The 22356-nt window shown below is 35.5% G+C and overlaps 1 protein-coding gene across 1 annotated transcript in view; it reads left to right on the forward strand.

The window, feature by feature from the left end:
• Positions 1 to 1745: 1745 nt before the first annotated feature.
• Positions 1746 to 22356, forward strand: part of LOC121374025 (sodium bicarbonate transporter-like protein 11) — a 39210-nt gene continuing 18599 nt past the window's right edge. Inside the window, exons 1-12 of the mRNA XM_041500904.1 lie at positions 1746 to 1846; positions 4610 to 4890; positions 7584 to 7621; positions 8928 to 9135; positions 9864 to 9948; positions 11339 to 11462; positions 11978 to 12178; positions 12527 to 12731; positions 15158 to 15271; positions 16522 to 16654; positions 18116 to 18189; positions 20351 to 20600. Coding sequence (XP_041356838.1) covers positions 1746 to 1846; positions 4610 to 4890; positions 7584 to 7621; positions 8928 to 9135; positions 9864 to 9948; positions 11339 to 11462; positions 11978 to 12178; positions 12527 to 12731; positions 15158 to 15271; positions 16522 to 16654; positions 18116 to 18189; positions 20351 to 20600 — 1814 coding nt within the window. The remainder of the gene's footprint in view (positions 1847 to 4609; positions 4891 to 7583; positions 7622 to 8927; positions 9136 to 9863; positions 9949 to 11338; positions 11463 to 11977; positions 12179 to 12526; positions 12732 to 15157; positions 15272 to 16521; positions 16655 to 18115; positions 18190 to 20350; positions 20601 to 22356) is intronic.

A 22356-nucleotide genomic window follows, 5' to 3' on the forward strand; every position in this document is an offset into this window, starting at 1 on the left:
CAGTGTACACCGACAGTGTTCACACTGAAGTCCTTCTTTAGATTTCATTAATTTAATTTCAATTTATTTTCGTGCTTATGTCCAATTAAGGTTCAAGCTCGTTGTTAGTGGTTACTGAGAGAGAAAAAGGTGCACTGGTCCTACGCCTACCCACTGAGTCGTTAAAACGCACTCTGGGTGGGAGCCGGTATCGGGCTGCGAACCCTGTACCTACCAGCCTTAAATGTCCGATGGCTTCACCACGACACCACCGAGGCCGGTTCTTCTTCAGAGGCCAGGGCCCCTTTCCACGAAACGATCTTAGCCCTAAGATCACCTTAGTGCATAGCTACCTTATGCACTAAGATAATCTTAGTGCTAAGATCGCTTTGTGGAACGGGACCCTGGTCAGGTCATAGGGTTTTACGTGCATATTCAGAGCAAGCTGTTGTAGCGCATGCCTGTCATGGGCAGGAAAAGGGTTGGAGTGGGTGGGAGAGGGGACCGCCCGCACTGGCAGGTGCAAGGTTGCACCAGCAGCTCAACCGGAGTCAGTAGCGGGCGGGGGGTATTTTTGGTGCCATGGAACTTTGAATGTCTCGTAGGATTAAATAAAAAAAAGAAAGGTTGCGCAGTTTCTATCTTTAGAATAAATGAATGTATTAAATATATATGACCGCTGCACAACCCACAAGAGGACTGCCACTCTCCCAGAACTGGCTTGACAAAATGAAGCTTGTTTGCAACCGCACCGTTCCAAGTTGAAAAGTTATAGGCCTAGCGTTTAAGATCAGTGTTAGGCAAACCAACCCTGGAATGTGTCAAATTCAAAGCAGATTTGACAACTACATCTGCCTTTTCATACCCCTGATGCCAGTATAGCTGAGAACCCAACAACATACTATGTCGACCTTTGTTAGCTTTAAATAAGTGATAGTATTGGAAGGAAGGAAATGTTTTATTTAACGACGCACTCAACACATTTTATTTACGGTTATATGGCGTCGGACATTTGGTTAAGGACCACACAGATATTGAGAGAGGAAACTCGCTGCTGCCACTTCATGGGCTACTCTTTTCGATTAGCAGCAAGGGATCTTTTATATGCACCATCCCACGGCCTTTGATACACCAGTCGTGGTGCACTGGCTGGAGTGAGAAATAGCCCAATGGGTCCACCGATGGGGATCGATCCCAGAAACGCTGTACCACTGGGCTACGTCCCGCCCCTGATAGTACTGGAAGTGTAGATGAGTGATGTTATGTAATAAGAGGCATTACTGATATTTTATTTATGTCTTGCTCAATGTTTTCACAAATTGCACATAACATTGATTATCACATTTTTGTTATTATATTTTTTGTTGTTGTTTGCTTCTTGTTGTTTTTTGTGGGGTTTTTTCATGCCAACCAGAAATTATTGACCAAAAAAAAAAAAAAAAAGGAAAGAAAGATAAAACACACCGGTTATCAGCATGAGGCGTCAATCCGATTTTAAAAGTGGGGGACGTGTTAGTGTTAGTGTGTGTGTACATCGCGTATGTGTGTTGGTGTGTTAGTGTGTGTTTAAAAAGTGAGGGGGGCGCGCCCCCTGTGCCCCACCGATCGACGCCCATGGTTATCAGTGAACACTAGTAAAAAAAAAAGATAGAAAGAAAGAAAGAAATCGGTTATCATCAGGGTGTGTATTACTAGACGCTGCAACACTATAATAATTAAGGGGAGACAATTTTGCACGCGCGCGTAACATTCATAGTGATAATAAAATGTCGACGTCAAGTTCCAAGGAGACTAATAGTTCGATAACTTTGCCAACACTGCGTTTACTGCGAAGTCAGCCTTCTCCGAATAGCGATAAAGCAGATGTGTAAGTAATTTCAATGATATACATATGATAACACTGTAAAGAACGTAAACATGAGTTTGTAAATTGTATAGATATCTGTATCAATACAATACAAGTGCTCATAGTTGTCGCCCTTGATTCAACTATAACAAATCAATTTATTATTATAGTCCATCCCATCCTCCTATAAAAATGTTTTTATGTAAATAATTTTTCAGTTTGGTTTCACTTAAGAAAAAATGTAAAAGTGTTTTGAAAAAACAAACCCAACTTTTTTTGTGTGCAATTTAGAAAACCATCTGCTCAGAAATAAATACATGTAGTATTGTCAACGTCCCTAAATGCGTTATGCTTCAAATTCCGTTCACTTTGTTTTCTCATGCACGGTTCGCACAATCAACATCCGATTTGTTGTCATCGGCATGTCGTTCATTTATGAGGTTTTTCTTAACAGTTCAGGAACATTTTTATAAACAATAAAGTTGAGAAAAGTCAGTATCTAAATACAAAACTTTACAAACCCCTAAAGCCATTCATTTTACTAAGTCGTTTTTATTTACTCCTTAAAATTACCGATATCGGGTCCACATGACTCGAAGAAATTGACTTAAAATGGAGAAAGATGAATTAACTTTCGGTGCGTGTCACATGACCTCACACGTGCCAGATCAACAAGGCCAAAGGATTTAATTTTTACGATTTTTAAGACCCCTGTTGTTAGAATTTGTTTTCAATTATTCGATCTGCAAAAGATATGCTACATTTTTGTGCCTCTATTGTAGTGAATAGTATTCATAATCCATTCATAACAGTTGTAAATAATTTTGAAGTATATAAATTTTGTTAATTTAGAATCAGTTCATTAAAAAAATTATATTTTACAAACTATTCGCAGGTATGAACATAATGCCTATCAGTATTGACATCAAGTGTGAGCGATGTGTGTTGATAAAATGCGGACCGGGCCAGAACGCTTGATAAATTGAATTTTTCCTTTAAATTTTTTTATAATTTAAGTGTTTGGCAACTATACATAATTAAGAAACATATATTGCAGATTTCTGTAATGAATTCTGAATTAAAAGCTAAATAATCTTTCTTAACTTTTCATTGCAATATAATCCACGAAACAGACATAATTATAGATGTTAAACACAATAATGGTTGCAGCAGAAAAGTTTTTCTGACATCGTGTCTGGATATATTGTGAGGAAGTTACGTCATATGTTTTCGAACACGTGATAGTTTCTACAAATAAACAATGTTCCGTAGCAGCACAAGAATGTATATGTATGGTATGCCATGTCTTGGATGTGACCAAGATGTTTAGCTTCCTCATTTTTAGATAAAAAGGTTTGAGGTTCAGATTTGCTACATGACACGTTAATCTCCCTCTACAGCAGTCATACATTGTTGTAACTGGGACTGAAAACCTTTTGGCAGCCTTACGGATGTCTACACGACCGTTTATTACAGCAGAATATGCCTTAGAAAGATGTTCTTGTGTGTACTGACATGATCTGTATCTCTCAGTGCGAGAGTAGTCTAAAAAAAGAAAAAGGAACCCTTACCTTCAGAAAAGGAATATTGTAAATCTCGCAGACGTTAATAAGAAATGGTCTAACCAGGCTTCCATATTTTTCTAAAAGAATCAGATTTATTTCCCTTTAAAGTGAATGACGTATTCGATATTAAATTTTATATAAACAAAGCAGACGGATGTAGCCGATGCAGTAAAGTGCTACATTTGTATTTACAAGATGGTATGTACCCAAAACTTGGACAGCGATTCATTAACATTATTTTTCAATAAATTAATTGCCATAATTACATAAGGAAGTTTTATACGCAACATTTTTGTAGTGAACGATGCACAACTTGTTCTTGTCAATCTGTGATATTTGTTGACGTCACACCTTCAGTATGCACGTGGAAAATCGCGTATATATGAGCTGTTCGAAAACATATGATGTTCGAATTTATATGACGGTACGATATGAAAAAGGCATTCCCTGTGGGAAAGACTACAATTTAGACCTATTGTTCATCAAGATAAATGTCAAGTACAAGTGTACCCCAATGTTTATCTTGATGAACTAGGAAGGATGGTATAATTTTATAAGTATTAAAATGCAGAAATCTTTCCATTTGCCAAAAATTTACCCAACTTTGCCACTGTGAAATGTAATAAAGTTTAAAAATAATAATGATGTGACCATTTTCCGATTGTCTTGGCTACCTATTGCTTATATTTTTTCGTTTACTTTTGTCAGTTTGTCTATTTTTAATGTCTTTTAGACTACGCTGGGAAAGTGTATATAAGACATCCCTGCTGCTTAAAAGTAGGGTGTGCCGCAATTATCAAAATTATCGAAAACAATTTATCTAGTGAAAATGAGTGTGGTATTTTATTTATTACCCACAATCAAATAATTCAAAGTTTGACATTTATTTCCAACATTACTCAACGAGACATGCGAATGCACACAGGGAAGATGACATTTAGCAACTAATATGTAAAAAATTTGTACGACACACCCAGACGTTCACCAGGTAGGTAATAAATATGCTAAAGATCCATGTAGTTAAAAATATGCTGAAGTGTCTTTTAGCAAATATTAATTTCCTAGAATCCTTGACAATTAAATTACCTTTAAATCAGCCCTTAAAATTTGCAGATTTTTATTTTCAAATTTCAAGGGCTCTTTAAATTAAGTCAGATTATATTCTGGGAGCTGTTTTTTTTTTTCCCCTATTAAAATGTTTCCTGCTTTTTGTTGGCAGTTCTGATGTAAATATTGATGTTGAAGATGATGCAACGACATCAGCCAAATCTGATGTGAGTAGTTATCAGATTAAAGATGCTACTTCCGGAATATCATCAACATCGTATGACAAGAAACCGTGGATCAGATCCCGGTCTTTAGAAGTACTGCCAAGTGAAACCCTGCTTGATTCAGGGCCTACTCGCAAGTGTCATTATCTGACCATATCTGGACTGACAGATAAGAAAAGACTCCAATTAAAGACTGCATTGCAAAGACGATTCTATGATAATTACATTGGTATGTTTTATTTTGTTGTGTGTAGATCTATATATATGTGAATATTCATAAATGGTAAGTAGGCAGAACTGGTTTTATGTGCTTACATCCAACTATGGTTCAAACACATTTGTTGTGGGTATAAACGCTGACATATAATGTCTCAATGTAATTTATGTTATTATGTTCTTGTATGGTGTAAATATAGTTATCATTAAAGGGGAAGTAAACTCAAACATGAGCCTTATGTGTTGGAAAGATGCATGCCCGGACCACCAACGCATACTACATGACACTTTAAGAAATGAAAAAACACGTAATTTTAGAATTAATAAAAAAAGCTGTGATTATTCTGGCTAACTGCATGGGGGAGCCTTTTTCTTTTATTTTCATGGTATTCTAGCTAGGGCGAAGTGACATCAGCTCCTACCAACTCCTGTATGCACAGTGTAAACAAACGTAAATAAAAGATCCCTTGCTGGTAATCGGAAGAGTAGCCCATTAAGTGGCGACAACGGGTTTCCTCTCAAAATCTGTGTGGTCCTTAACCATATGTCTGACGCCATATAACAGTAAATAAAATGTGTTGAGTGCATCGTTAAATAGAACGATCAGAATTCTTGCCTTTTATTTTATTATGTCCATGTCCTGTTTACATCAATGTTATAAAATATAACATTTATATAAATGCTTGCTCTATGCTGGTTGTACTAGGCCTATTCAGTATTCTCTCTTTCAGGTTTTCAACCGTTTTGAGCACGTTAGTTACATCATGTTCCTGGAAAGATAACAAATAAAAGATCCCTTGCTGCCTGTCGTAAAAGAGTAGCCTATGTGGCGACAGCGGGTTTCCTCTAAAAAACAGTGTCAGAATGACCATATGTTTGACGTCCAATAGCCGATGACAAGTTAAAAATCAATATGCTCTAGTGGTGTCGTTAAATAAAACAAACTTCTTTTTTTTGTGAAACAACATAAATAACTTGATATTTAACTAAATGTATTTCAGTTTGTATTAATAGAACGAAATGGGGTTTCTCTTAAAAAATCCAAAGAAAAAATGCATAACATTGGGTCTATTGGTAGGCTACTTTGTAGCAAAACCCACCACTCACGATACCCAAGTGATAACATTCTTTTCTTTGGGACTACGTAATTGGTCAGTTCTGTGATTTTAGATTGGAAAGTCTACTTAATCAAGAGTTTTACAGAATTATTTACAGTAATAAAGCAACACGGCTGATAATGTCCATTACCATTTTAGGGGTGGCAGGTATACCCCAATACCCTGTGATGTTAAGCATATAACTTTGTGCCTAGACTGCGGTAATTAATGACTTGTCTACCTATCAAATATACACCTGCCAATCTGGAATCATGGGTGGAGGCCAATTAAAGTACCAGTATAGACCAATTAACTAAGAAAAGACTCCGTTTATCATTTCAGTACGTAGGTTATCGCAGGGACAAAACATGATACAGTTATTTCGACATTCTGACTGGTGGTTTATTTTGTATTGTAAAATAATATATACTAATTGCTGGTTTAATTACTGGGATGGATATTATTACAGAACATTTGCAAAAATAAGCAATCTGAGTAAAATTAGCTCTACTGGTCTACCAGTAGATATAACAGCATTGCGTGGACTCCCATGTCCAGGTGACATTTCATCAATAAATAACAATTTAAATATTGACCAATTATACTTCGCCTTTTATAGCGTTATTCCGGAGCATACAAATTCTAAAAATATTGGGCGAGACTATTTATGCAATAGGTGAACTTGTTGGTCTATTTCAACATTAAAAAATAGGGGGGAAAGTGCAGTAATAAACTCTGGATTGTATACTAGTATAAGCAGTTTTGATACAAATTTTATATAAAATTTTATACTGAAATTAGTTTCCGGCATACTTCGTAATTCACCCGAATCAACCTTACTTGCATGATTTTGCAAGTAAGGTTTTAATTGGTCGAATGAAAGGTCAACTGGACATGAGCTCCAACGAAGTGCTGTTAGATACACAGGTAATAGCAATTAACCAGTGGAGCTAATTTTAATTAGATTGCAAAAATCAGGTACATTTGTTTTTTCAGTTCTGAGACTAATTTCTGATGTGACGTGTTAAATATTACATAACCACCGGCTCGTACAAAATGGCTGTGCCCGTTATATATAATAGCTGTCACATTTAACCATTTTATTAATTAAATATATAATAATATACTTGTTGATATTAAATAATAATGTGCATTATATATCGTTGAATATGCATACCAGTCCAAAAGCCTTGTGCGAGCATTCCTTTAAATACTATTAATATTAAAATATAAATTATACATTGTTATTGTTATTGTTATTGCCTGTAAATCATTGGACACAGAGAGAGAGTTGAATGCTAAACTACCGTCAAGACATTTAATAGTGTATTTAATGGGGTTTTTCTTCTTTTAAATTTTTTTTTTAGTTTGTGAGGTATTATTATCACAGAAATTGTGTATCGATAATAACAAAGTGAGTGAGATGTAAATTTCTCAATCGGTGGTTACTAGTGTTTGGAATCTGTTGGAATTTTATCAGTGATCAGTTAGAATTATATAACCATAAGAAAGATTTGAATAATAAGGACTACATGTATACATGTATAAGTCCCTATATTGTCGTGTTCACATATAATTTTGGTTGTGATTCTTATATTATATATTTTAGATAAAAATGGTTTGACTTTGATCTACTCACGACATGAGGTATTGTATCAGATTTTCTTCATACGGTGATAAATAGTTCTAGTTGAGAATGTGTTTGAATGTGTATGTGTGTGTGTGTGTGTGTGTGTGTATTTTGTGTGTTTTGTTTTGTGTGTGTGTGTGTGTGTAAGAGTGAGATACATTAGCATTAGGACAGTCAACAAGACAGAGAGAGAGAGAGTGGGGGGAGGGAGGGAGGGAGGGAGGGGAATAAATGGGGATGTTTGGTACACATGAGCAAAATAGATGTTTCTATAAAAAGATAGATTTCAATAATTTCTTACACACCTGTTGGTTGTTTACACACATACGTGTATTAACAATTTCCAGACACACGACTGGCTGCACCTAGATGATGACTAGGTCACCAGTGTCATGCATCCAATGAAAAACAACACAGTGGAAATAAATTACACTGTGACATATAGTTAACCTGACAATCATGTGTCTGTGACACGTAAGTTAGCTACAAGTGCAACAGCTGTAAATAACTTTTAGTCGAAAAAGATGTTAAAATTTGCTTTAAATCTGGTTTTTGAGGATATGTAAGAAATAAAATAATACATTCTTGTCCGTTAGATACCATTTATCTCTCAACTCGTTTAAAAACGTATCAAACTCGCTTTCGCTCATTAGATACATTTTAAAACAACTCGTTGTGAGATAAATGGTATCTAATGGCCACTTGTTTATTATTCTCAGTATGTCAAGTCATGGAATAATAAAACATATTAATATATATATACATGTATATAGTCTTTAAGTAATGTACAGTATGTTTGTTTTCTGCATTAGTGAAATAATGTACAATAGCTATACGCTCAAAACTAAATTATTATTTTTAAAATTCCCAGCCCAAACTTCACACATCTTTGATATAATTAAACTGATTGTTAAAGAGAAGGGTTGGGGAGAAAGATATGAGAGGGTAATATGTTAAATTTAATATCAGCATTCGTGAATACAGGGGTGAGACGTAGCCCAGTGGTACAGCGCTCGCTTGATGTGTGGTCGGTTTGGATCGATTCCCGTCAGTGGGCCCATTGGCCTGTTTCTCACTCCAGCCAGCGCACCACGACTGGTACATCAAAGGCCGTGGTATGTGCTATCCTGTCTATGGGATGGTGCATATAAAAGATCCCATGCTGCTAATCGAAAAGAGTAGTTCATGAAGTGGCGACAGCAGGTTTCCTCTCTCAGTATCTGTGTGGTCCTTAACCATATGTCCGACGCCATATAACCTTACATAAAATGTGTCGAGTTTGTCATTAAATAAACCATTTCCTTCCTTCCTTGTGAATTTCAGAAAGTTCCATTTAAAGACTTTAGCAATGAGGTTCGTGCTATTAAGGATGTCCAAAACTTTATCAATCAGACAGCTTTACTACTTCATATGGATGAAACTAATTTGAATAGAATTATTGTGAAAATCCTAAAGAAGATGTTGGGTCACTTGGAAAATTATGAACAATGCAAGATGCAGGCTGAAAAGCATCTCTTCACAAGAGACAAAGGTGAGTTACTTTGAAAAAATATTTTGATTCATTGTAATCTAGCTGTCATGTATACCAAAGGGTCGGATGGTAATTTCTGTTTTAAGTCCCAATGCCTCAAGATAGTGAGATGAAATTTAGTTCATAGCTTTATCATGTACTGTTACAGATCAAGTTTGACTTTCATGATGATTTAATTACGCACTTTTCACCAAGTTATTGTCTTTGAACTTAAGAGATATCAAAATTTGTTTCCAGACTATTTTTTTCACAATTCTTCAAGTTATTAAGCTGAAACTTTGTGCATAGTTTTATCATGCACAGTTTGACGTTCATGGTGATTTACCCTTTTCCTTTTTTATAGAATTATGGCCCTTGACCATAGGAAATATGAAAATTTGTTAGGCCCAATAGGGGAATATATAGTTCTGCTTTTCTTTTCTAAGATCGATTTATCCAGCGTCTGTCAGTTTTTCTGTGTCTGTCCATCCATCCATCTGTCTGTCCATCCATCAACCTTTTCTTTGAAGTTTGTCTTCTCCTATAGTTTTGAAGAATTGTTCTGAAGTTCTCCACAAACTAATAGAGAGTTATTTAGGAAAGTTTGTATTTTTTAAGTTCAAGTAACCTATTGCGATCTATTTTGATGAATACTAGCATTATTCTAATAATTAAAAGCAGAGAAACTCCACGGAACAATCTTGTGTCATTATTCTATAACTAGCAGAATCTTATGATGTATATTTCAGTGCACCAGCTGAGTCGCACATTACAGTGTTCTACCATAGATGCAAGTGGAGGTTTTGTTTATGAACAGAACTTTGTATGTGCCATGTAAGTATCAAAATAAAAAAGCCTGAGCCTTCTTTAACACTTTATTTTTCCTGGGTGATTGGGTAATTGGATTCACATTTATAATTCTGATGAGTCACAATGGAAATTGCTCATTCTGAAGTTCATAGGACTAATATATAGATTTCACTTATTTAAGAACAAATTTTTTGTTGTTATGGTTTTATATTTTTAAAAATGATGATATGTCTAAAAGCAATAGTTCATTAATTGTCATATATTCCACAAATTAAGTATATTTGATTAGGAAATGTTAACGAGCATAACATTTAACAGGTCGTACAAGACGCTAATATTTCATGACACTAAATTTAAAGAGATCGGACTATTCCAATAAACATCTGTGTGATTGTTTTGTCTGTGATTAACTGAACTTGGAACAATGGTTACATGCTACTGATTAAATGAAAAGGACAGCAAACAACAATAGTTAGTTAAATTAGCATGCACATTACTGCAATTTTCTGCTAAATTCAAGATGTCTGTAAGTTGCATATAATGTCAAGATTTGTCAAAAACATTATTTCAGCTGATCCTACAACTTAAGCTTATTCCTTTTTTAGTTTCTGATATGATGACCTTGCTAAAGTTCTATGTCGCTAGTATGTCACTTATTTGGATTTTGATAAATAGTAAGATTGCTAATATTTTATGCTTTACAGTATAACAAATGATTTAAGAGTATTAATACATGTATAAGAAACCCTACCAAATAGCTCAAAATATCAGTGACTCGAGTTAAGCATAATAGTTGTCAATGAAAATTATGTAACTCAGGGCTCGAACTTAAAAATTTGTTCAAAAAAACGTTGTGGTTGAAATAGCCCCACTGATGACAATTTTGATAAATAAACATGACTGAAAGGTTATTTTCCTGTATGAAGTCTTTATTTCAAATATACAAAAAATGTGAATACATTTTGCTGTTTTTTTTAAGAGGTTTACTGACGGCAGTAATTTTTATCCATTGCACAAAAGTGTCATTGGTGTTGCTCCTGACCTATAGCAATTTATATCAACAACTGCATCATTAAATTCGAGTCCTGGTGACCATTTTTCTATCTCAAGATTGATGAGATATGTCTATTATAAATTAAATTCTAGATTTCTATCCAATTTTTTTCAAAATGGGGCAGGGGTGAAATTTACACTTTTAAGACATTGGAAAAACTGCTCTCTTTTTTAGTCAATACCCACCCCCTACCCCGACCCAAAGAAAACCTGGACCGATGGGGATTATTTTTATATATAAAGACATGAAGGGTTTAATGTTTTTAGATTTTACATACGGTAGGTTTATATTCAGATAAATAAAAAAATAAAAATGTTTTTAAGAGTTATAATGTTATATTGAATTTTTATGTCATTACAGATCCAGTATATTATATATTCAGAATAGTTTTGTTGGAATCGGACGTCTCAATAAACCAACAAATTTTGGTCAAACATGTGAAGAAGTGTCATTTGTTGTTGTAATTCTCGCTCCAATCAGAGAGGTATGATCTAAAAATTTATATTAAAATATATAATGTTTTAACTCTAAATTAAGAAACTAAGGTAAATATTGTATTTGTGAAGCTAATTTTAATAAATTAGCTGATGGATGAGCTGAAGAACTGTATGAACCATATGATAAATTACAGAAATCCTTGTTCAAATATTTGTTCTGTTGAGTTTTATAAAAGGATTCTGGAGTAATTTTACTGTCCAAAAATCAAGTCCTCATATTAAAACACCCTGTCCTCCATAGTTCTTTCTATGCCTCCAAAGTTCAAGGTAGTGCTTATTCTACTTTCAGTCTGGGGTGGTTTTTTTTTTTTAAATATCTTTGTGTGTTCTTGTATGATGAATGTATTGTGTTGATTGTATATTATTTCAATAGATGGTGAAAAAATTAATAATAACAAAGTTTTTGTCTAAAATAGCTTGTTCTTTTATTTTATATTACATGTATTTAAATCATGGGATTTTTTTTAATGTTTTAATTGATGATGTACGTGTATTGTGGCAGAAAGGGACAAAGAATGAACTTGAAATTGGCCGAACATTTGCAACAATGTTGTCCAACATGGATTTCCGACAAGCACTTTTGAATGCTCCCAACAAAGAGAAATTTTTGGATGCACTAAAAGAGCAGATGCATATTCTATCCGAGTATCATCGATACAGTGAAGCCATTGTGCCAAATTTCGACAGAGATTTACTGACAAAGGTATATTACAGACATGGCTATTTTCAGTAAAGTTAAATAGAAATATAAGAAAAATAACAAAATATATATAACTGTTGATGTAAGTTGTTAAAAGGCTGTATTAGAATTAAAAAATTTGGCTATGGTAGCAAACTCAGAACAGTCTCTTTAATAAAATGTTTTCAGTCTTTTAAAAAAATTAAAATACATTTAAAAGCAAAATTGTAAGTCAGATTTGAACATCCCTTTCACACAGTAAGCCCTGATGAAAGCATTTTCCATAGATCCATGCACACCTCAGCCTTTCAAATACATGTGTCAGAAAAATCTGTCTTTCATTAACAGTGCTCTGGTTTAATTTTATTTCAGAAGGTAACATTTCATCCATTCAGAGGACTACGTGGAGATTTCAAAAGGCGAATTGTTCATTACAAGTCAGACTATCTGGATGGCGTTTCCGACATAAAGACCATTCAAAAGGTCATATCTACGACATTCTTCCTTTACTTTGCCTGTCTGCTGCCATCCATTGCCTTTGGAGTGCTCAATGCTTTCAATACCAATGACATACTCAGTAAGATTTTCGCACTTGATCTCCGACATTCTTCCAAATAGGGTGGGATGGAGCAGTGGTAGAATGTTTGTCTGAGGTTTGATAGGTCATAGGATCGACCACCATTGACAGACTCCTTTTTGTTTTTTGCCCCCAGCTAGTGCCTGTATGATTGGTACATCAAAGGTGTACTATCCTGTCTAAGGGAAAGTGCATATAAGAAGGTTCTATGCTGCATTTCAGTAGGTGTAGCCTGTGGTGGCAGTGGATTTCCTGTTTAGCTCTGTTCTGAGACCGTCACTCATCCAAGACTAACCAATCCCAATATTGCTTTTATTAATACAACAATAACCAGCATCACAGCATTGCACAACTACTCAGTATTGGTATAATATATGTAATGTTCTCCTCTCTCTTCCATCGACCTTTGTTTGAATACCATTAGTATTAGCGTGTTTGTTAAGGAATGATACTGGGAATTGTAATATTAATAAATATGTTGTAACCTATAGAAAGAAAGAAAGAAATGTTTTATTTAACGATGCACTCAACACATTGTATTTATGGTTATATGCATCAGACATATGGTTAAGGACCACACAGATACTGACAGAGGAAACCCACTGTCGCCACTTCATGGGCTACTCTTTTTAATTAGCAGCAAGGGATCTTTTATATGCACCATCCCACAGACAGGGTAGTACATACCACAACCTTTGCTACACCATTCGTGGTATATTGGCTGGAACGAGACATAGCCCAATGTGCCCACCGACGGGGATCGATCGCAGACCGACCGCACATCGAGCAAGCGCTTTAACACCTATAGGTTACCAAGTCCGTAATTTATGGTAACCTGCACATGGGTTACCAGGCACTATTTATTTCGATGCCTGGTGATTTTCCTTGGTGCTGGGATGTCATTTATTCATTTCCATAATGATTTATAGCTTGAAGACTTACCTCTTCCTCAAACATTACATACTGATTTTGTGATTATAAAGAGGGAATAATCACTGTCACCATTATGTAATTTCACCAACATTATTTGATTTGTTTTTTTGTTTAATCATTTGTAATAATAGTACGAAGTTGTCATTACTGGCTCTGTTTAGTTTAAAAATAAAAATGAGATATCATTTTGAAAACATTACAGTACATATAGTAGTATTTGACAAACAAGCACTCTCCTTCCTCCATAACATTCTATAATATATCCCATGATGATTGGTTATACTTATGCTATATAAAATCACATTTTGATTGTTTCTTTTAAATGTCTGTGTTAAGACATAGGGTTTGATTGCAGTTGTGTGTTATTAGTCCTCTTTGGGTCTAACCAGAGGGGACTATAGGTTTTGTCTTCATACTTTTATGCATCCATTTGTCTGTCTGTCCATCTATCCCACATATAGTTTTCCAGACGTTTTTATTGCAATTACTCAAGGTATTGAGCTGACATTTTGTGTTTAGCCATATCATGTACAGTTACAGATCAAGTTTGACTTTCATGGCGATTTACCCATGTTTGACAATTATTGCCCTTGAACTTAGGAGATATGAAAATTGGTAGGGAATATGTTTTTTTTAGCATGCAGTTCTCTTAAAGGGACACACCCTAGTTACGGCTAGTTGTTAACCATTACGGCGTTGTTTTTCGCTATTAAACCCATTTTTTCACAAATAAAATTGCACTTTACTTACCATTTATTATTTAGAATGTACATTTCCATTCACCTGAAGTGTTTTTTGGTAATCCTGGTTTTTGTAATACCACAAAATGCATTTTTCGTATTTCATAAATCGCACGCATGTCTGAGAAAAAACCGTTGAGCAGACAAGGTCTAATCTATTTTTAGAGGGGATATTTCCATTTCAATGTCACAGACGTTGGTATACCACGTGACCGTTATCATTTTGGTTCGGTTTGTTTTCTCGTGCACTGTTCGTGCAATCAACATCCGATTTGTTGTTGTTCATTTGTGAGATTTTTCTTCACAGTTTGTGAAAATTTTCAGTAACAATAAAGTTCAGACAAGTAAGTATCTCAATACAAAACGTTACAAACCCTTAAAACCAATAATTTTGCTAAGTTTTACGATATCTGGAGAGGGGATACAACCAGGACAGAACAGTTGGAACATGTCCAGGAGAGGTGAAAAGAACGCACCCCAAGTCTGTAAAATTTGTCGTGACGTAGGCATTGTTGTGCTTCGAGCGACATCTACCGGTGACATCAGAATACAAACTTTCAAAATTATTTCAAGCAATTGGGACATGGGGATTCCCATGGTATTTATCGATATAAAACCTGCTTTTTCACTCCATTTGATAAAAACGTGATCTAAGTGTGTTACAGGTTTGTAGATTAACCAAATTATAATTTATTTTCGCTGGATGGAACTAGGGTGTGCGGCTTTAAAATACTTATTGATTATATTTTTCAGCTGTTGAAAAGGTTCTGTATACCCAGACATTTGGTGGCCTGGTGTTTGCAGTGTTTGGTGGCTCCCCTCAGATTGTGTTGCTTACCACGGCACCTCTTGCTCTGTTCACAAAAAGTAAGTACCATAGTAAGGGGTTTTTCATATTTGTAAACATTTTCATGAGCGTACAATCTGTATGATAGAGGGAGGAGGTAAATAGCTCTTTTTATGTCAGAAGGCAAGGTATAGATATTAGTTTTCCAGTCAGGGTTTCTGCTAGAGGGTAAAATGGGCATGGCGCCATACCCAGATTTTTTGGCAATTTGTTTTTTAAAAGTTAACCTTTTAACAAAATTAATTACTCTTTATCATTAACGTATGATTTTCTTAACCCCTAACCCTAAACATAACCCATTTTCTTTCTGGGGGCTCTATTTCTCACAAACTGTATGAAATACCTCAATATGAAACTTGCTTTATATAAAATAAACATTTACAAAATAAGTGTTGGACATTTGTCGTCCAACTCATAAGATAAATGGTATCTAACGTCCACTCGTAATATTCTGTTTATTTTTATACCTGGTACTTTATATAACGTAAGTTGCAGCACCGTCCAACTCATAAGATAAATGGTATCTAACGTCCACTCGTAATATTCTGTTTATTTTTATACCTGGTACTTTATATAACGTAAGTTGCAGCACCTGCTTTAACTTGTTATGGGTGTACCATTGTGTATAGTCTGTTTGCGTCAAAAAGGAACCGATAAATTAGCATATAACCATGGACAAACTAATGCTAAAATTCATTAAAAAAATATTATTAAGTTTTAAACCTATACCAACTCTCATAACAATTTTGACACAAAAATTGTATGTAAATAAGGTTTTTTTCACAAATTACTATCAAAATATATAGATCAAGTCTAATTTTTAATACAATGTTTAAAACAAGATGTTACAAGTAGAACAAGTAATCTATACTGCAGTACACAACATCTACTTTGACTGTTCTATCAGTTGCCTTCATACCTCTATCAAAAAAGTGGATTTGACCTATGCAATTTGATGATATTTTGAAAAGAAACTTATTTAGACGAAACAAAATTTCAAAATCTGTATGAGTTTAAGCCTTAATAGGATTTTCTATATGAATTTTAACTTTATTTATCATAGAGTTGTATAATGCCAATTCATCGGTTCCTTTTTGACACGGACAGACTTTAGTTAGTGCAGATGATCTATTGTTTTTCAATGAATGAATGAATGAATGACTGTTTACTGGTACCTCACCACAAAAAATACATTGGCTATTGGGTGTAAAATGTTTTGAATGCCAATTTGTGTATGCAATAGCAATGCATGTTAATTGATGATTTTCAGTTATCTTCAGTATCTGTGAAGATTATGAAATGCAGTTTCAGTCCATGTACTGCTGTGTTGGACTCTGGAATGCCTTCTTCCTGGTGTTGTATGGAATTTTTAATATCAGTAACTTCATGCAGTTTTCGACCAGGTAAAAAAACAATATTTCAAATCTGCTGCAATCACATAAACAACTTTTACTACTGCTTCTGATGATGGTGCTGGTGATGATTACAGTGATGATGATGGCTTAACTTATGACTACTCATATATTATCAGCAGCTTAGGATATTGTATGTGCATTTCTACACATACACACCAACACCAGGCATCGAAATAAGCATTGCAGCTGTCTGGTAATCCATTTACTGGTTACCACAGAATATAGCCTGGTAACCTATAGGTTACCACAACTATATGGAAGTTAGAATTAAATTCCTGTTATTGGTACGACTAATGAAATCTGGAAGTAAATTTATCTAGTGGGCGTTGCTTAAATGACTATTATTGCTTGCAATTGCACATCGATGCAATAACTTACCAGAAAATGAAACGCGGAAATCTGGATTGCATTGCCTGGTTTACATTCGGAAATGAAACTATGGTTGTTGAAATTTTTGTCGAGAATGAAGCACCGTTCTCGACTTTTCTTACTTGTGGTAGCCTCCTGGTAACCTGAACAACCGTTCTCGACTTGTTTCGATGCCTGCAACACCAACCTTGACCTTTGATCATACAAAGCAAGGAGCACTGGTAATGTCTACTGCATGTTCCTAGCTAGTCTCCTGTTGAAGTAAGGAGCCAAAACTTTGGTTAACATAGGTAGTATCGTATGCAGATTAAGGAGTTTTCTTGTAAGTGGGGTGGGATGCAATGCGGATAGGGCGCTTGCTAAGATGTTAGTTATTGGTATGTTGATAATTAATTTGCTGTACACTAGAATAATTACTGAAAGGGCATTTACAGTGATTCATAATAATAATAATAATAATAAATTCTTTATTTAGTGAGGGTAACACAGTTAGCATAAGCTAATCTTCCCCTAGGCCCTCAGGTAAAAACAATACAGAATTACAATACATACATTTATAAACAAATAGAAAATACATATATGGCGATAAACATATGTACAAATGATATTATTTGAGAAAATATTTCTTGAGTCTATATTTAAAAACAGCAGTATTTGGCGCTGATCAGATAGCTTTAGGTAAGGGATCCACGCCCTCGGAACCATCAAAAACCAGTCCCCCTCTGGATTTTTCTCATGAATTAAAACATGGTACGACTGTAACTTTGCCTTGTAAGTATTTATTTATCTTCGAATAATTAGTTGTGAATTAGTGCTGGGTTTTTTTTTGCCATATGACATTTAGTTCTGTTTTTAGAAGTTTCCTGCAGAAGATATTGACAAAAGACCATTAGTCAGGCAGGAAGAAAAAGTTAAAGCAAATTAGAAGCTAGTTTTTATTTCACCAACATTGTTCAAGTTAAAAACTACCATCATGTTATTTGGAACTATACGGAGATTACTGCTTTTAATATATAATACATCATATTTAATCTTGTTGACTTTTTACTTGTTACTGAATATGGTATGCATGTTTTACAGATCAACTGAAGAAATATTTTCTTTATTTATTGCAACTGCCTTTGCTCATGGTGCATTCAAGAATATGTTTGCCAGTAAGTTATGCCTTGAATTAAATTTAGTTTTAAAGTTAAATGTAGAATACACTAAGTGATAAAATAGGAGTACACAGTTATAGCTCTTTTGTGCAGAGTTAAATGTGTATTTATGTAGCTACAAAATACCTATACACAAGATGAATTATACATAGAGATTATTATACAAGCTTGTGTGTCGTCCTGATTTTACGAAACGAGTGTCAGGATTATTGTATTACCCGAGCGAGAGTGAGGGTAATACATAAATCCTGACACGAGTTTTGTAAAAATCAGTACGACTCGCACGCAAGTGTAATAATTTCTTTATTATCCATATTATTATTGTTGTTTTCTTTATGAATAACAAGACCCAACTCAAAATGTTTCAGCCACAACTGGAAGGAGACGACGAAATGACGTCATATTTCAAGTGCACAGTCTGAGCTAGAACTGGAGAAGCAACATCATGTTATGACGTCTCTTCCCATGATTACGTCATTACACTTGTTGTTACACGTGTGCTTCGAATGATTATTATTAACTCGGTTATGTTGAACCATATGAATTATACATGTGGTTATTCATCTTGATGTCCTTCTAGATCATTTTTAATAGCTGACTGCACTGCAAATCAGGAAAATTGCACGAATAATTATGGCACTGTTCAAGAGTCAGGTCAGGTCAGGTCAAATCAGGTCATGTCATAGGGCTTAATGTGCACATTCAGAGAAAGCTGAAAGGGTTGGGGGGGGGGGGGGGAGAAGGGACTGCCTGCACTGGCAGGTGCAAGAGAGCATCAGAAGCCCCACCGGGGTCGATAACAGGCAGGGAGTTAACTCATGGTCCTTTTTACTAATGTATATGCCTGTCTTTGACAGGAAGTATTATGGTATGGCATATCTTTCTTATCACTTCATATAGGATCATCAAACTGTGCATGCAAGTACAACTTAGGATGGCAGTGTGTCACTTACCATAACTAGGTCACTGTGACCTACTGTACTATTCACACATTACTGCACATTATCTTTGTTAATTAATTCATATAGGATTATCAAACTTTACATTCAAGTACAGCTTGGGATGGCAGCATGTTGCGTACCATAACTATGTCACCACGACCTGCTATTGACATATCATGTACCTCACCCGGTCACCAGTACTCTTTGTTTTTCTTTGAGCTAAAAAACTATTTTAATGCCGATTTTCAATATTTTATAAGCTTAAAATAGTTTTATTGGAAATATGACAACATATGTAATGTCATTTACTGATAGATGACTATTACTTGGCAAAACATTCTTTGTCTGGTTTTAACTTATTGTGAAGTTTACCTTTAAAAAATAATGCATGAGATGCAAACCTAGTATCTACTAGGACTTCCATGAGTCCGAAATATTGGACTCAAGTACTCGAGGGTCAAACCCGACCCAGACCCGAGTACCTGACATGAAAATGAGACTAAGGAATAAAGTAAAATAGCATAATGCATCTTATTTCCAGTGCTGAACATGGATGCAAAATAATGCCATTGTATTGCATGTTACACATTCGACTTTTGCTTTCCCTCCATGTCACATAGCGCTATAATGTAACCGGTGGCAAGCATATGGCAAAGTGAAGTAAAACTCATATAATTAAATGATAGTGCTCTTCTTTGCATGAGTACTCCAGTCCTGTAAACGGACTTGAGTCTTGCTAGGCTCGGCCCGTGCCCGAGTACTTGTGGAGACCCTAGTATCTACCAACCACAGTTAAAGCTAATGGCTTAAACATTATGCCACAGAGGCCAGTATATTGTATTTGTAACAGGAGGTGTAATGTATTAATCCAAATACTGTACACCATCTTGTTAAATCAACCAAAGTTTGTATAATATTAATAAACATATGTAAGCCTTTTTAATCCAGCCAGTGCACCACGACCGGCATATCAAAGGCTCTGGTATATACTACCCTGACTGGGATGGTGCATATAAAAGATCCTTTGTTGCTAATCGAAAAGAGTAGTCCATGAAGTGGCGCCAGCGGGTTTCCATTCTCAATATATGTGTTGTCCTAAATCACATGTCTGATGCCAAATAACCATAAATAAAATGTGTTGAGTGCGTCGTTAAATTAAAAAAAAAATTATTTGCCTTCTTTAAATGACTGCATTTACACTGTTGTTTAATTTGTAGATTTTGATGACAACTACCATGTCCTTGCCTGCAAGCAACCTGGTGACGCCAGGAAGGTGCAGTTGACAACACTGCTGACTAAAACATCCATAGTGACGACATCAACACTTACTGGTATTGACAACATCACTGAGCAGACGTGGCAGATCCCAAGCCTCGAAAGATGTCACCGCGATATCAGCATGCTCTACCTCTTGCTTCTTTTTGGCACCGTGTTGCTTGGGGTGACACTTTTCAAATTTACAAACAAGCAAGTTGAACATTATTTTATGGAGTTTTGAAATTTTATTTTAGTAACATAATCAGAAGGTGAAATGGGACAAAGAATTCTAAGCCTGCAAATGTTTTAAATTTTTAATTCTGATTTCATTAGAATGACAGCAGTTAATATGTACAAGACAGGAATAATTAAGTTTAAGATTTTTCATTAATCCTTTGAACCTGAGTGGCCGGAAAACCAGCTGTGGCGTCAACCTCAAAATACCCCAGCGGCCGGAAAACCAGCCACCAAGTGTCTTTGTTTATAAACAATATCACTAGGCAACTTCCTGACCAATCAACAGATTTGTTTTATCTAATTTTCGGTCCACACTTCCTGTGAACGTAACTTCTGTGTTTTCAAGAAAGTTTCCCTGTTAGACACATATAAAATCGGCAAAATATTGGCTAACAATTGTTCTCTGTTCAACAAGTTTTAGCTGAGATGCTGAGTTCTGGCAACGAAGCAATACCTGTAAGTGAAACAACATACGGTAATCAAAGTGATTTTGAATCCACAATTTATTTACAAAGTGGTATTGATATTGATAATACTGAAATTGATAACATTGTGCAGTCGTCTAGTAACAGGGCGGTTCTCAGAGGGGGTGAAAGTGGACGTGGCTCTAGTGATCATTCTTGTGTCAATGGGAGAGGTTTTCAGCTACACTCAGAACGTAACAGTAGCATGCATTCTGTTGGTAGAGGACGTGGTCGAGGTAACAATGATAGGAAGGTTCACAGAGGGGGCAGAAGGGATTGTTCTTTGGTTTACCTTCTGTAGGGAGTTTTTTGGTATACCTTCTGTAGGGAGTTTATGTGCATTGGACAGCCGGACAAAAACTGCTGGTTTGACTGGCACCACGAGAAAATATTGGAGATAAATAACAAGTAAGTCCATATTTATTTCAAATAGCCTTTATTTTGATAAATTAATGACAGAAAATATTCTTAGTGGCTTAGAAACAAATAAATACATATTTTTAGATTTTCCTGATTTTCGTCTCAGGAGCTCAGGGTGGCTGGGCCGAACACGCCAGAAGCTCAGGGTTCAAAGGGTTAAAACTTAATTAAAATATACTGAGGTGCCATTAAACAAACATTCCATTCCATCAGGAGCGGGGTTTACCTCAATTGATGGAGTGCTTGGGTGTGTAAGATCGAACATATATGACAGACCCTGTGGGTTTTTTTGTTGCCATTCCAACCAGTTCCCCATGACTGGTATGTCAAAGGATGTGGTATGTGCTGTCCTGTCTGTGGGAAAGTGCATATAAAATATCCCATGCTACTAATAGGAATATGTAGCAGGAAAGAGTAGGCCATGGAATGGCGACAATGGGTTTCCTCTCTGTTGATCTCTGTGGTCCTTAACCACATTGCCAATGCCATATAACCATAATTGAAATGTGTCAAGTACCATACATCATTAAATAAAACATTTCTTTCTTTCTTTAATAAGTTAATTGCCATGTGACTGCTTTTAAGTATACATTTTGTCTTTGTTTTCAGTGGTAAAGCGCTCGCTTGATGCGCGGTCGGTTTGGGATCGATCCCCATCAGTGGGCTCATTGGGCTATTTCTTGCTCCAGCCAGTGCACCACAAAGGCCGTGATATGTGCTATCCTGTCTATGGGGTGGTGCATATAAAAGATCCCTTGCTGTTAATCGAAAAAAGTAGCCCATGAAGTGGCAACAGCGGGTTTCCTCCCTCAATATCTGTGTGGTCCTTAACCATATGTCCGACG

Source organism: Gigantopelta aegis, chromosome 6, assembly GCF_016097555.1.
Source record: "Gigantopelta aegis isolate Gae_Host chromosome 6, Gae_host_genome, whole genome shotgun sequence".
NCBI lineage: Eukaryota > Metazoa > Mollusca > Gastropoda > Neomphalida > Peltospiridae > Gigantopelta > Gigantopelta aegis.